General features: G+C 36.0%; 1 protein-coding gene across 2 annotated transcripts; it reads left to right on the forward strand.

Annotated features, from left to right (window-relative positions):
• Window positions 1–212: 212 nt before the first annotated feature.
• Window positions 213–12,018, forward strand: LOC127450458 (la-related protein 7-like). Of its 2 annotated transcripts, none has more exons than XM_051714575.1 (13): window positions 213–493; window positions 621–842; window positions 1,001–1,101; window positions 1,189–1,272; window positions 1,385–1,549; window positions 1,704–1,806; window positions 1,918–2,235; window positions 9,651–9,798; window positions 9,948–10,090; window positions 10,233–10,342; window positions 10,455–10,614; window positions 10,760–10,851; window positions 10,974–12,018. In XM_051714575.1, exons 2-13 carry the CDS (start codon window positions 635–637, stop codon window positions 11,034–11,036), a joined length of 1,695 nt encoding a protein of 564 aa, XP_051570535.1. In that variant the 5' UTR covers window positions 213–493; window positions 621–634; the 3' UTR covers window positions 11,037–12,018. The 2 variants fall into 2 exon arrangements, with proteins under 2 accessions (XP_051570535.1, XP_051570545.1); XM_051714585.1 differs by having other exon boundaries at window positions 1,704–1,805; window positions 1,923–2,235.
• Window positions 12,019–13,747: the final 1,729 nt, after the last annotated feature.

Below are 13,747 nucleotides of genomic sequence, written 5' to 3' on the forward strand. Positions count from 1 at the left end.
ATATATATATGAAAAGCCAATTTATAGTGCATACACTGTATTTGTGGATGTAAATACATTAAACATAATAAAATAAATATTAAAGTGCAAAAACAAGGGGTATCTCCGATGCCTTTTCAGAAAATTAGATTTTTCAAATAAATAACTTTCACTTCTTGCACGACCTCTTTAAATTTCCCGGCGCAACTCCTACGTCATCTCTGTGCGACATGAAGTAGAAGAACTTTGAGCAAATGCACTAATATCAAACATAAAGTAATTACTCAATACATTACATCTGTGTGTGGCTTACAAAAACATGTGTTTGCACGAAAATTGGTAAGAAGTCGGTGATGTTTTTGCTGCAAAAGGATGCCTAAAATTGTAGCCGTGGTGATCTAAAGCGAATATTTTTAACGCGGTTCAGCGTGTAACTGTTTTCTAAGCGTCGCGATTATAATCGTCATTTGAAACGCTCGCCTACTGTTAGGAAGGTACAAGTGACAAGTTAAAGGTAAGTTAAAGTCTAAGGCGGTGATTTAGTCAGTTAGCTCGACATACTAATTGCCATAACGTTAAAACCTGAAATCATTACAGCTACATTTACACGCTGCTTTAACCGATCTTGAACTCTTGTTAAGACCGTCATAGGAAGATGATAGACACAGAAAAGATTCCCATAGGAGGGGACTCCGCCTCTGCAAACATTGGTGAAAAGAAGAGAGAGAATGAGAAAAAGAAGAGATCTCGAGTGAAACAGCTGCTGGCTGATGTGAAGAAGCAGGTGGAGTTCTGGTTTGGCGATGTGAATCTCCACAACGACAAATTCATGAAGGGTCTCATTGAACAGTCCAGGGATGGATGTATGTATCAGTCTTCCAGTATGCACGTGAATCTATATTGTGTACATCACATGGTCTGGTTTATTATTTGCAAAGGCTCAAATTTATAATGCAATGTAATGATTCACTTTTTTTTTTTTCTTTTTTCTTTTTTTTTTTTTGCTGCTGCTGCTTTGCAGATATTGACATATCCATATTAACATCATTCAACCGAATGAAGAAGTTGACTACAGATTTTAAATTGATATCCAGGGCTCTAAAAAATTCAACATTTGTAGAGGTGTGATTTTACTTATTTTTATTTTATTTTTTTTAAATTGCGCTGCATCCAATATGTAGTAAGTCCTGAAAACTGTTGCATTCATAGGTCAGTATTGAGGGAACACGAATACGACGGAAGTGTCCGCTTGGTGAGAGTCCAAAAGATGTGGACAGCCGCACCGTTTATGTGGTAACTGCTTGTAAAGAATTGCATATTCATTTAACATATTTGCTCCTTGTATGTCTTCTGTACCTTTTTAATGTATCCTCTCTCATAATAGATTAATATTGTTGCGTTTCAGGAGCTGTTGCCAAGGACGGTCAACCACCTTTGGGTGGAGAGAGTGTTTAACAAGTGTGGAAATGTGATTTATGTTAGCATCCCAAGATACAAGTCCACAGGACACCCCAAAGGATTCGCCTTTGTGGAGTTTGAGACAGAAGAGCAGGCACAGAATGCCATAGAGGTAACTGACTCACTTTAGAAATTTCTCATTTTTAGCCATGTTTATTAGAAATGTACCATGATTTATAGTAGTTGAATCCCTTCTAATTTTGCTGGGGTTAGAACTGGAGTCAGTAGGAATGAAATTCACTCTAATTCACTTTGTGTTTCATTAGATGCTGAACAATCCTCCAGAAGGTGCTCCCAGGAAGCCAGGCATCTTTCCGAAGACTCATAGCAAAAAACCTATCCCCTTTGATGCTGTCCAGGAAACACAAGGTAAAATATTGAAATAACGTAATGTGCTGCTTTTATTCTGCAACATTATCTTGTGACATAAAAGAGATCAGAGGCTAGCACTTCATTATTTGCTGCATTTTCTACTTTCAGAAGAGGAAGAGGATGGTAAGAAAAAGAAGGAAAAAAGTTCTCGAAGTGGGCTTAAAAACAGTGCCGTTCAAGAAGTGGTGGTTGATAAAGTGAAGGACACAGGAGAAGCCGTAGACGCTGAGGTTACACATGAGCCAAAGAAACAATCAACCGATGAATTTGCAACCAAAAACCTTGTAATAATGACAAGCACAGCAAGCAAGAAAGCAGAGAAGAAGAGGCGAAGATCGTGCAGTGCTGATGCGTCAAACGCTGAGAGCCAAGAGGAAATGCCCTCCAAAATGAGGAAAGTAGAAGTGGAGGAGAGTGAGATTAAAGGTAAACATTGTTTTGGTTTATTCAAGGTAATTAAAGGGATAGTTCACCCAAAAATACGTCGTCATTTACTCACCCTCATGTTTTTCCAAACCAATGTGACTGAATTTCTTCCATGAAACACATATTTAAAGTTAGGCAGTAGGTAAGGGCTCGAGTACTCTGTAATGACAGCAATGGTCGATCATGAAAACGATGATCGTAATGAAAATGCGTGACTTGACTTTTCGCTCAGTTTGATATTCAGTGACAGCTATACACAGACGTGTCAAAGAGGGGCCTTGTTTTTCATTTTGATATTGATTACATTGTGATTTTGAGCGTTACCTTGATTATCAACTGAGACGTCTCATAGCAGCCAAATTGATATAAGATGCTGCAATGCTAACGTTTGTTCTACAGGTTTATGATAATAAAAAGTAATGTAAATTGAATAAATTAAGGCACTAAAAGCAATATTTAAGCAATATCACACAAGCAAGAGTGCTGTGTGGCCATACATCAGCACGGGTGCCGAGTGCCATAGGTAATCACATTACGTGTGATATTGCTTATATACAACAGTTCAACAAACAAGTAAAACAATGCGGAAAAACTAAGGATTGTCACAAATAAACACATTTGTGTATGGAACTACTTTCTAATGCCATGGATAAGGGTCTGCCATTGCTAGTTCAAAAGATGTGCCCAATCCTCCGTTACTAATTCGAGAACGTCACTTTAGAACTAGTAACGGCGGCTTGGGCTGTTTCTAACAAGTTATTGGAGAAACACAGATGTATGTGTTTGTGTGTGTGTGTGTGTTTGAGAGAAAGAGAGAGCACTTGAGTGATTTACCTGCGTCTGTCGCGCCTCCTAAGCAGAGATGAACAGTAAAGCTATAGCTGTTTTACTCTATCCCTCATCTTTAGTGTTAGTCAGCTTGCTAAAGATTATTTTCTCTGTGTAAAAAATAGCCGTATGAGCAGGGTCTTCCTGAGTATTTCATGGTAGCCAGTTCGTTTCTCTCCTCCACCATGCTGAATATTGTTTAATCTGAATTCTACTCCTAATGCAGAAACTCTGGTAGTCAAGCACCTTGAGCATGTGTGACAGGGTTCGCACAAGGTGCTTGAAGTACTTGAATTTGGCTTTTTCAAATTTAAGTCCTGGAAAACCCTTGAAAATAGCAATTTTTACCAAGAGGTGCTTATAAATTTCTTGAATTATAGAAAATCTCAAAATACATTGCTTAAATCATTTAATAAATGAAATGTATTTATTTATTTTCGGAAAAACATGATGACAGACCACTGCTGAAGCAGGCAGCACATAGACGGCGCTGTCATGTTGCACTTGTTACTTTTGGCAGCGCTGTTCAGAATGGGCCAATCACAATCAAGTGTTACTGGAGGATTTAAAAAATATATATTTTATAGATACTGCTGTTGCGGATTTAACAAGTATGAATCCTTGCAACTATCAGTTTTAATTACAATTTACTCTCCAGAGTGAAAAAATGATATGAGATGTAAAGCCTTTTGAATGATTTCAATGCAGATCAATGGAGGATTCAGTTTTGTGAGCTGTCTAGAGCCCCTTCTGTAAAGAAAGCTTTGTGTCTCACAAAATAGGTTATTTCTGACAACATTTGGGTCAATATCAAAATATGTTGACAAACATGTCCCTTGACTTCTTTAGTCATGAAAAAAGCTTTCAAATAGCAAAAAAAATAAAAATAATAATTATTATAATTTGATAACCTAACCTTTAATGATATGAAATGGCTTGACTCTGTTTTGCAATTTTTTTTAGAAAATATATTTGAAATTGTTAATTGCCTGAAAAAAAAAAAAAAAAAAACCTTGTTCTTCTGGTACACCACTTCTGTGACATGTAAAGTTATTTGTGTATTTATTTTGTACTTATTTTTAATACATTTTAACTAATATTTTCACAAAAAAATATTTGGTGTTGTACCCCATTGAACCCTCAAAATGTGGTGTTGTAACCCATTTAACCCTCGTTAGTGTTAACTTAGTGTTAACTTGCTTCGTTCATGAAACAAAATTAAATAATAAAAGAAAGATCAACAGCTAAGTTGTCTTTTATGAATAAAAATAATGTCAACATGATACAAAATGTTTACCATCAGCGTTTATAGGCAAAAACTGAACTAAATGGAAAATGTCAATATTTTGTAAGTTGGAAAGTTAAATTTTTTTGAGAATGACCCATTTGCAGTTTCGGTCAGTTCCTCGCATAAATCTGTTGTGTGACTTTAGAAAACATGGAACATAGCACATGAGTCATATGGACTACTGTTTACGGACCCAGTTATTCATTTTTGTTGGAAAGTGAAGTGCGTTTTAAGGGAGCACACTACAATAACACATCAATTTCGTCATGAATGAACCAAGAATTGTTACTGTGAGAATATGTAGTTAAAGATGCTCATTGTTGTACTTGTAATAAGTGGTGTTTTATAAAAATAAATTAACTGAATGGTTAAAATATTTTTATTTAAAATTAACAAAAATAATTTGTTTTAATGACATCTCGATGACATAGTCCTTGAAAACAAATAAAAATGTGCTTGAAAAGTCCTTGAAAGTCCTTGAATTTAACTTTGAAGCATCTGTACGAACCCTGGTGTGATTACTTCATTTGTTGTGTCTCTCAGCTATGATAAGCCTTAATGCTGAAGCTGTATTTCCAAGCTGTAGTCTAGTAGTAATCCGAGCGATCATGGAGTTAGAGGCAATTGCCGATGACTTCATAGAAACCGCTCACTGACTGGCAGCGCTGACGTCAATGAACTCAGTTCAACTCGCTCATAACACACAAAAATGGTCTTTTGTCGCCACCTGCTGGCTAAAATCTTTAATGTCAAAGGGTAAAATGAAAAGAGACATATCTAGCTTTTTACATATCTGTTCTGCTCTTACACTTTAGTTTAGAATGCCGCAAACAAAAACGGAGTGATACAAAGAGTGAAGCGTCTGACTACTGCTGTACTGAGTCATCAGCACTCAAGGAACGTCTCTTGTCCAATCAGATTCGAGGACCGGAACTAACAAATTACTACGTTTGGTTGGTGTTTAGGTGATTTAACGTTCAATTCTACTTAATGTAGAATTTCAATCTATCAAATCCATCTTTCTCTCATGCCAGTAGTGTTTAAATCTGCTTAAAACATGTTTTAACAAACAAATTTTTGCTGCATTATGGGCTGTTAATTGTGCTCGTGATGGAGCATTAGTGGACCCTCTTGGACAAAGAGAAAACGATGCTCCAATAAAAACATAATAATAAAAAAAAAGCCTGCTCCTCACTCCAGGTAAAATCACATCACTCCGCTCGGCTCAGAGTGCTAGATTACGGTGGCCGAGAAGTGTACAACACAAGCAAATTAGCAAAGCAAATAAAAGCTGAAAACACAATGGAAATAAGCCACCCCACAATGAAATTAAGCCACAGCACAGCGAAATTAACAGAAAATAAATATTTTTAAGCACTGTATTTTAAGTCGTGTGGCAGTCTGACTCAATGCATGAGAGATCATGAGGCTGCTCAGAAGATGCAGAGTCCCACTGCAAGAGTTCCCCTGTCAGGTACTGGCCTGAGCACTTACTGACAAATAAGTACAGAGTTTTTATAAATATTTCTTTTCTGATAATTTTGTTGTGTTGTGGCTTAATTTCGTTGTGTTGAAGCTTATTTCCATTGTGCTGTGGCTTTTCTGTTGTTTTGTGGTCTAATTTCATTGTGTTGTGGCTTATTTTACATTTTTATTTAGCTTTTATTTGCTCTGCTAATTTGATTGTGTTGTGCTCCCCTAGGGTACTGTACTAGATGGTGCTAGAAAGTGTAATCGAGCTTGAAATCATGATAGCCAGGTAGACTGCTAATGTCAAGATTTAAAAAGGAGTTATATTTTGTTCACTTCTCACCCAAAATCAGTTGGCTTCAGAACACATGGATTAAACCACTTGAGTATTAATAACCTTTATGCTGCCTTTATGTCCTTTTTGGAACTTGAACATTTGGTCACCATTCACTTGCATTGTATGGCCAAATCTCCATTTAAAATATCTTCATATTCAGTGTCATACGAGGAACTTTCATTCCAGTTCCAAGTCATAGGAGTTTAAGACAACATAAGGGTGAGTAAATTATGATACAGTTATCATTATTGGGTGAAATATTTCTTTAAATACAAAATACAAGGCATCCAACAAACCATATTGCTTGTTTTAAAGATAAACAGTGATGGTGTGATTAGGATTGCTCAGATACCAAAATTTTGGCTTTGGTACGAAACCAGCCCTGGTACCTCGGTATCGATACTAACTCGATACTTGGGCAACAAATTTAAAAAAGCCCGACCGATATGGGATTTTTGAGACCGATACCGATTTTAGAGAGGGAAAATTCACCGATTACTGATATGGTGGCCGATATATTTAATTTTTGAACTGGAATGAAAACAGACCTTTTCTATGTGGATTTTTCACCGATTTTGCACCGATATGACTATGCAAAGGTATTCAGAAGGCTGCTTTCTTAAACAAATATTTTTATCAGAGAATATTTGACATTATTATTATACATTGTCAACAAATTCTAGAAATGAACACTGAGAAAATAAAGAATAAATAAAAATACAATAAATAGCTTATTAAACATCAGTACTGTATGTTTAGTATGTCAATTGATGACTATTAAAATAATAAATAAAAATAAAACAAATAGCTAAATAAACATCAGTACTGTTTAGTATCAGTCAAATGCTGACCATTAAAATAAAGAATAAATAAAATAAATAGCTAAATAAACATCAGTACTGTATGTTTAGTATCGGTCAAATACTGACCATTAAAATAAAGAATAAAAATAAAATAAATAGCTAAATAAACATCAGTATTACTGTTTAGTATCAGTCAAATGCAGACCATTTAAATAAAGAATAAATAAAAATAAAATAAATAGCTAAATAAACATCAGTATTACTGTTTAGTATCAGTCAAATGCAAATGAGTCAAGAGAAAAACAGTGGCAGCGGTGATACACGTATCCTGTTATACAAGTTCAGGAGAAACTTTCAACGGTGGAAAACCAGAATTCTAAATATTACATTTTATAAATGACACGACTGGAATTGTTCGGTTGAAGTGGGTACCAAACTGTGAATCCTGAACAAAACAGTTGGTGAATACATGTTTACTCATTAGCTTCCGCTGACAACAATGAAAGTAGCTACGTGATTAGCTAGTTAGCTATAAGCTTGTTGTCACGGAGAGTAAAAGACGGATGTTGTTTATTTTACTTTCCAGCATTGTGTCTCACAAACTAAGTAATAACGTAGTATGAAATGAACACTCAGCAGACACAATCCACCACCGCACCGTTGTCTGCTGAGCTGCAAAAAGCTGCTCTGGTGTTTACCTTTCAATCTGCTACATTACTGACTGCACTGACAAACTATAGCTGGCTAACAGCAAACAGACATGAGTGACATGGTTGTCAGGGACAAGATTAACTTTATATTAGTTATATTGAAAAGGGAAAATGATGGGGTCATTTTTTATTAAGTTTCCAGTATGTATTTAACAAACTAGTTAACAACTTACTGTGATGACACCGCTGAACTTCGCCCTGTCTGCAGAGCCACCATTAGCTCAGTCAGCTCTGTAAACAATGGAGCCGGAGCACGCTCTGCTGGACAAACTACGCTATGACACCAATTCTAAAGCATTGTTTTCTGCATTATATGTTCTGAAAAAAGTTTTCGAATCTGCGCATATCGGTAAAATATACGCCGATACCATTATATCTGTGAAAGGCTAGTATCGGCCGACCGATATATCGGTCGAGCACTAGAAATTACACAGAAAATTACCTGTCTAAAAGAACTGCATAAAGTCTTACAGATAAAAATGATGCCTTTTTTAAATGTTTTAATTAAATGTTATGATCAAATTGTTTAATCAAATTGAATTTAATCAATCATAACTTCTTCAGTTTCACGCATCCGGTTAAATAAAGCTCTCATTTCAGCGGGACTTTTATTTTGAAAGATCTTTGAAGTTCTTCCTGTTTGTGAAGCGTTCGCTATATCAAGCTTCCCGCGACTCGCGAGCTGAAATCTCCGAGCTGCAATGGAGAAAGAGTTCATTTGAGAGTTCACAGCCGTTTATACACTCAACACACTGATCTGTGGCTCTGTAGATGGATACTATTGGACACACAGCATGAAAATCAAGCATTAGTAGTGTGTGTTGCGTTTGTGTGTGTGTGTTCATGTGCGTGCCTGTGTGTGTGTGTTCGTGCCTGTGTGTGTGTGAAGTTGATGACAGGGCAGAGAGGCGCCTCTTATTTATACTCTGGTGCGTAGCGCATGTGACTATATTATTTCATTAAATGACATCCTTTTGCTGTTTAATGATCACACTTGGCCATATAGAGGCTTTTTTATTATTATTTTCAAATTGTCTTTGATTTCATCTCAAAATTCTCACACTACATTACATATTGCTAATGGCAGCATACTTTAATATGGTACCGAAATTAACAAGATGATATCGTACCTTTTTTTATTTATTTATTTATTTATTTTATACAATCCCCTTTTCTCCCAATTTGGAATGCCCAATTCTTAAGTCCTCGTGGTGGCGTAGTGACTCGCATCAATCCAGGTGGCGGAGGACGAATCTCAGTTGCCTCCGCGTCTGAGACTGTCAATCCGCACATCTTATCACGTGGCTTGTTGAGCATGTTACTGTGGAGACATATCGTGTGTAGAGGCTTCACGCTATTCTCCGTGGCATCCACACACAACTCACCACGCGCCCCACCGAGAGCGAGAACCACATTATAGCGACCATGAGGAGGTTACCCCATGTGACTCTACCCTCCCTAGCAACTGGGCCAATTTGGTTGCTTAGGAGACCTGGCTGGAGTCACTCAGCATGCCCTGGATTCGAACTCCCGACTCCAGGAGTGGTAGTCAGCGTCTTTACTTACTGAGCTACCCAGGCCCCCAATATCGTACCGTTTTAAATTTTTTGGTATTGCGATATTTCGTTAGAACCGTTATACCGCGCAACCCTAGGTGTGATGTAGGAATATGTGATATAATGACAATAGTAGAGGTGAACTGTGTGTAATGATAGTACAGCTTTTGTGATCAAATGGTGCTTGGCATGTATAGTATAAATATCCATTCAAGTATCCCATTCCAAATTTGTCAGCAATTGCTTTTCATATCACTTCTGTTGTTGGACAAATTTAGTCACTGGTGTGAACCAGTCTATAGGAACACATTGTTTTAAATCTTTTTGTGATTAATTTTCACTCTCTGTGAATAGACCTTTGGGACTTTGTCCTTAATGTCATTTTCAATTGTAAATTCAAATTCAGTGGTCTTTGGTGCACAGATTTGTCAACTGAAGGCAAGAATGAAAAGCAGCTAGAATCTGAAAAGAAAGAGGATTCTGTTTTGAAGGCCAAGAGGAAGAGAAAGAAGCAGCATAAAGAGAGATTAAAAATAGGAGATGAGGTCATCCCGCTCAGAGTCCTCTCAAAGTAAGTACTGTATTTCTTATTTTAAAGATAAGATCAGAATTCATTGGTTAGTGAGACAGATGTTGAAGTAATGCAGTGGGTTCTGTCAAACAGCCGTTTGCATGATAATTGTCATGAGGGATGACCTGTGTCTCCTATTCAACTGCTAGGAAAGAGTGGCTAACACTGAAGCAGGAGTACCTGACATTGCAGAAGCACTGCATGGCTACTCTAAAACAGTCAGTTGCTCGGATCAATAAGAAGCCAATTGAGTGTGGCATCACACAGACTAAAGAGAATGAAAACAATGATTGTGAGTATCTGTTGTTGATACACAGCTTGTAAATTCGGCCACAATGTTAATACAGTTCACAAAAATCTCACCTTTATGGCATGTCAGTGATCATGATTTTTATTTTTGATATTTAATTTTTCTTTTTTTATTCTTACCTCAGCTTTTAAGGATACAGCTAAGAAAGAGATTACTTCTGGCCCTGAATTTATGAGTGGAGTCATTGTCAAAATTAGCTATAACCAACCATTGCCAAACAAGAAGTGCATCAAGGTACAGTGCTGAGAAAGTTGTTTAGTTTTGTAAACTTAGAAACTTTGAATGTGGTTGCATCAAAATAAATAGGCAGTGTTTTGTGAGGGCGGTTTTTTTCCTGTATGCATAGGATACACTCTCTGAGGTATCAGCTGTGGCCTATGTGGATATTCTTGATGGAGATGCAGAGGGTCACATACGCTTCAAAAGTCCTGAAGATGCACAGGCGATCATTGCAACTCGATCAGAACTACAGAAAAAACACAATTGGAATCTTGAACTCCTCTCTGGTTAGAATAATCATTTTATTAACACCTCTTATTATTATAGCTCTGAGAAATATTGGTCTTTGGCTCAAAAAAAATATTTTTAAGTATGTTCATTTACTGTGTTTTTCTTATTATTATTATTATTATTTTCATCATTGATAAAAAGGTGACCATGAGCAGAGGTACTGGCAGAAGATTTTGGTGGACCGACAAGCAAAGCTTAATAGACCTAGGGAAAAAAAGCGAGGAACAGAAAGGGTATGTTAATCGTTCAATTGCAGTATAATTATAGGTACACTGTACATTATTATTAGATTGTATGAAGCAAAAATGATTGTTTCATCGACATCAAATAATATTTGTCTCATTGCTTTTAATAGCTAATTTCTAAAGCTGAGAAAATCAAGGAAGCCAAGGAAGCAAGCATTCATTTTGATGACTGATGGTCTCACTGAGCAATGATTTTTTTTTAATTATAAAAGCAATTTCAAATTGCTTTGACACTGTATTGTAAAATATTTTATCTTTTATGCTTTTGTGCGTTTATGAGACCTGTTACTTAAGTAATTCTATGTCTGATTCAAACTAAGTAGTTTCAGTAATTAGTGCTAGGATTTTGCATTCAAAATGTTCCTGAAATGATTGAATTAAGTTGCAGAACTAAGATGTCTGACATATCCACCATTGTTATTTGTATACTCAAAGGATTCTTAGTTTTACTGATTTTTCAGAATTTCACATGTAATATGTTTATTTTGAATGAGATATTTTTTAAGTTGTTAACATCCAAATAGGAGTGTGTGAAGAATGTATTTATATGATGGATGTGATGCTTTCATCTTGGCCCTTGTCATTTTATTTTTTTATATAAAACTATTTTTTGGAAGCATTGGTGTTCTGGGGTTTGGGGTGGGGTGGGGTACAATTCTTGGTGGTTACCATGCTGTCCCAAACTCTGTTCTCTGTTTGATGTGCAAGATGCATTTTAAAGACCTTATTCATAGTGCCATATTTGATTTTTGCTGGAAATGAAAACAAAGCTGTGAGGTCTCTTGAAATCTTTTCAATGGCAAGAGTTTTTACATCTGTCTGCTCTTTGACTCTGTTTTCCCACAAAATCTGCATGGGTGGTCCAGAAAGCTGCAATGTCATCCTCAAGAGGTTTGTAAACCTTCTTTGCAAGGCTTTTTGAGTGTAATAGATCAGGTCATGTAGTGATCAGAGAACTTCATGCTTCCTTGAAAGCTGTTATGATTCAACCCTATAAAAAAATTTAAAAAACGTGTCTGGTGCAATGTGAACTTGAAGGGATAGTTCACCTAGATATTAAAATGATCTCATCATTTACTCACCCTCATGCCATCCAGGATATGTATGACTTACCTTCTGCTGAACACAAAGATTTTAAGAAGAATATTTTAGCTCTGTAGGTGCTCACAATGCAAGAGAATGGGTACCAAAATTAAGCTCCAAAAAAAAAAAAAAAAAAAAGCAAGAATAAAAGTAATCCATAAGACTCCAGTGGTTAAATCTTTATCTTTAGAAGCGATATGATAGGTGTTGGTGAGAATCAGATTTTATTTTTTTTTTTATTTTTTTTTTTACTATAAATTCTCCCCCCTTACCAGAAGGTGGCGATATATGCACAAAGAATGCAAATCACCAAACACAAAAGAGGAAAGATGAAAGCGGAGATTGATAGTAAAAAAGGGATTTAAATAATGATCTGTTTCTCACCCATACATATATCACTTCAGAAGACATTAACCACTGGAGTCTTATAAATTACTTTTATGCTGCCTTTATGTGCTTTTGTAGCTTCAAAGTTTTAGGACCCATTCACTTGCATTGAATGGACCAACAGAGCTTAGAAATACTTCTAAAAATCTTTGTTTGTGTTCAGCAGAAGAATGAATATCATACACACTTGGGATGGAATGAGGGTGGGTAAATGATGAGAATTTTTTGGGTGACCTATTCCTTGAAGCAAAGGATTGTCACAAACAATTAAAAGGCTACTTTTTTGGCTATTTTAGTGGCATACTTTGTATATCCCTCCCTATTAACTATCCATCAAAGTTTGGTCCTGTAAGATAAACCCCTGCAATGAAGAGTTGCTGCCCAGAAATGTAGAATGCATGGAACTGACTTTATGAAGGTGCTGTTTTTTGTGACAATCTTTGTATGAAATGTAGAAAAATTGAATGCCTGTTTGAGTGCTGTTAATAGTTATTTTTGTTATATGTTTAGTTGTACTTACAGTTTTGGGTAGTTGACATACAGTTTGGGTAGTTGGGTAGGTCCTGTAAATGTTTTTTTTTTTTTTTTTTTTTTTTTTTTTACCATTTCTTATCACCTTTTATCTCCAATCACTTTCAAGTGGTCCTGCCATGTGACATGAATTTTTAAAAGTGCAAATAATCCATGTCTCAACTATTATGAGGTCAAAACTTTGTTTAGAATAGTTTTAGATGAAGTATAGCGCGCCACTATCATCTTGCCTGTTGAGAGTTGTACTACAGAGGAGCAATAACTCTGATACTTGTCAATATGCTGTATGTTTAGTGTGTTGAACTTAATAATATAGTGCTTACCATTGTGTTAGACATGCTTTATTACTAAATACATTTATTGACTTTAAGTTTAAAAGTTCTTAGGTACCTATATAATGTTTTGGTTTGCTTGTTAGTGTAACATATCAGGTCACGTGAGGACATTGAACCATATTGACTGCAGAAATGTAACTGTGCGATTTTAAACCATGCTCATAGCTCCAAAGCAAATATTTACACAAAACTGGATTACAACATGACATTATCAAATGTGACCACACAAATAGCCTGTGAAGATCCCCTCAAACACAATTATTGCACACAATTATTACTTAGAGTCTAGATTACATTGCCTTGATCTGTCTGATATAATTAGCTGATTACATCTGTTGTACCATTGACCAACATTTTAAAGACCCATTTTATATGACATCATATGGGGTGTTAGTTCTCTTCCATTTTATCACATTGTCACTACAAATTGATGAACCAATAATGTGTATTAGATCACGGATCATAATCCATTTACTCCTTATATTAACTCTTTATTGTATGGGTTTATAGCTGGGTTCCGGATGTTTATCTTTATGTGTGAACTTTCA

Source organism: Myxocyprinus asiaticus, chromosome 2, assembly GCF_019703515.2.
Source record: "Myxocyprinus asiaticus isolate MX2 ecotype Aquarium Trade chromosome 2, UBuf_Myxa_2, whole genome shotgun sequence".
Lineage (NCBI taxonomy): Eukaryota > Metazoa > Chordata > Actinopteri > Cypriniformes > Catostomidae > Myxocyprinus > Myxocyprinus asiaticus.

Bases quoted from the DNA above. Each gene is read 5' to 3' on its own strand.
- LOC127450458 (XM_051714575.1), top strand. From the start codon at position 635: ATGATAGACACAGAAAAGATTCCCATAGGAGGGGACTCCGCCTCTGCA. The intron at 1,273-1,384 runs GTAACTGCTTGT...GTTGCGTTTCAG, and splicing joins ACAGCCGCACCGTTTATGTG to GAGCTGTTGCCAAGGACGGT. The intron at 9,799-9,947 runs GTAAGTACTGTA...TTCAACTGCTAG, and splicing joins CCGCTCAGAGTCCTCTCAAA to GAAAGAGTGGCTAACACTGA.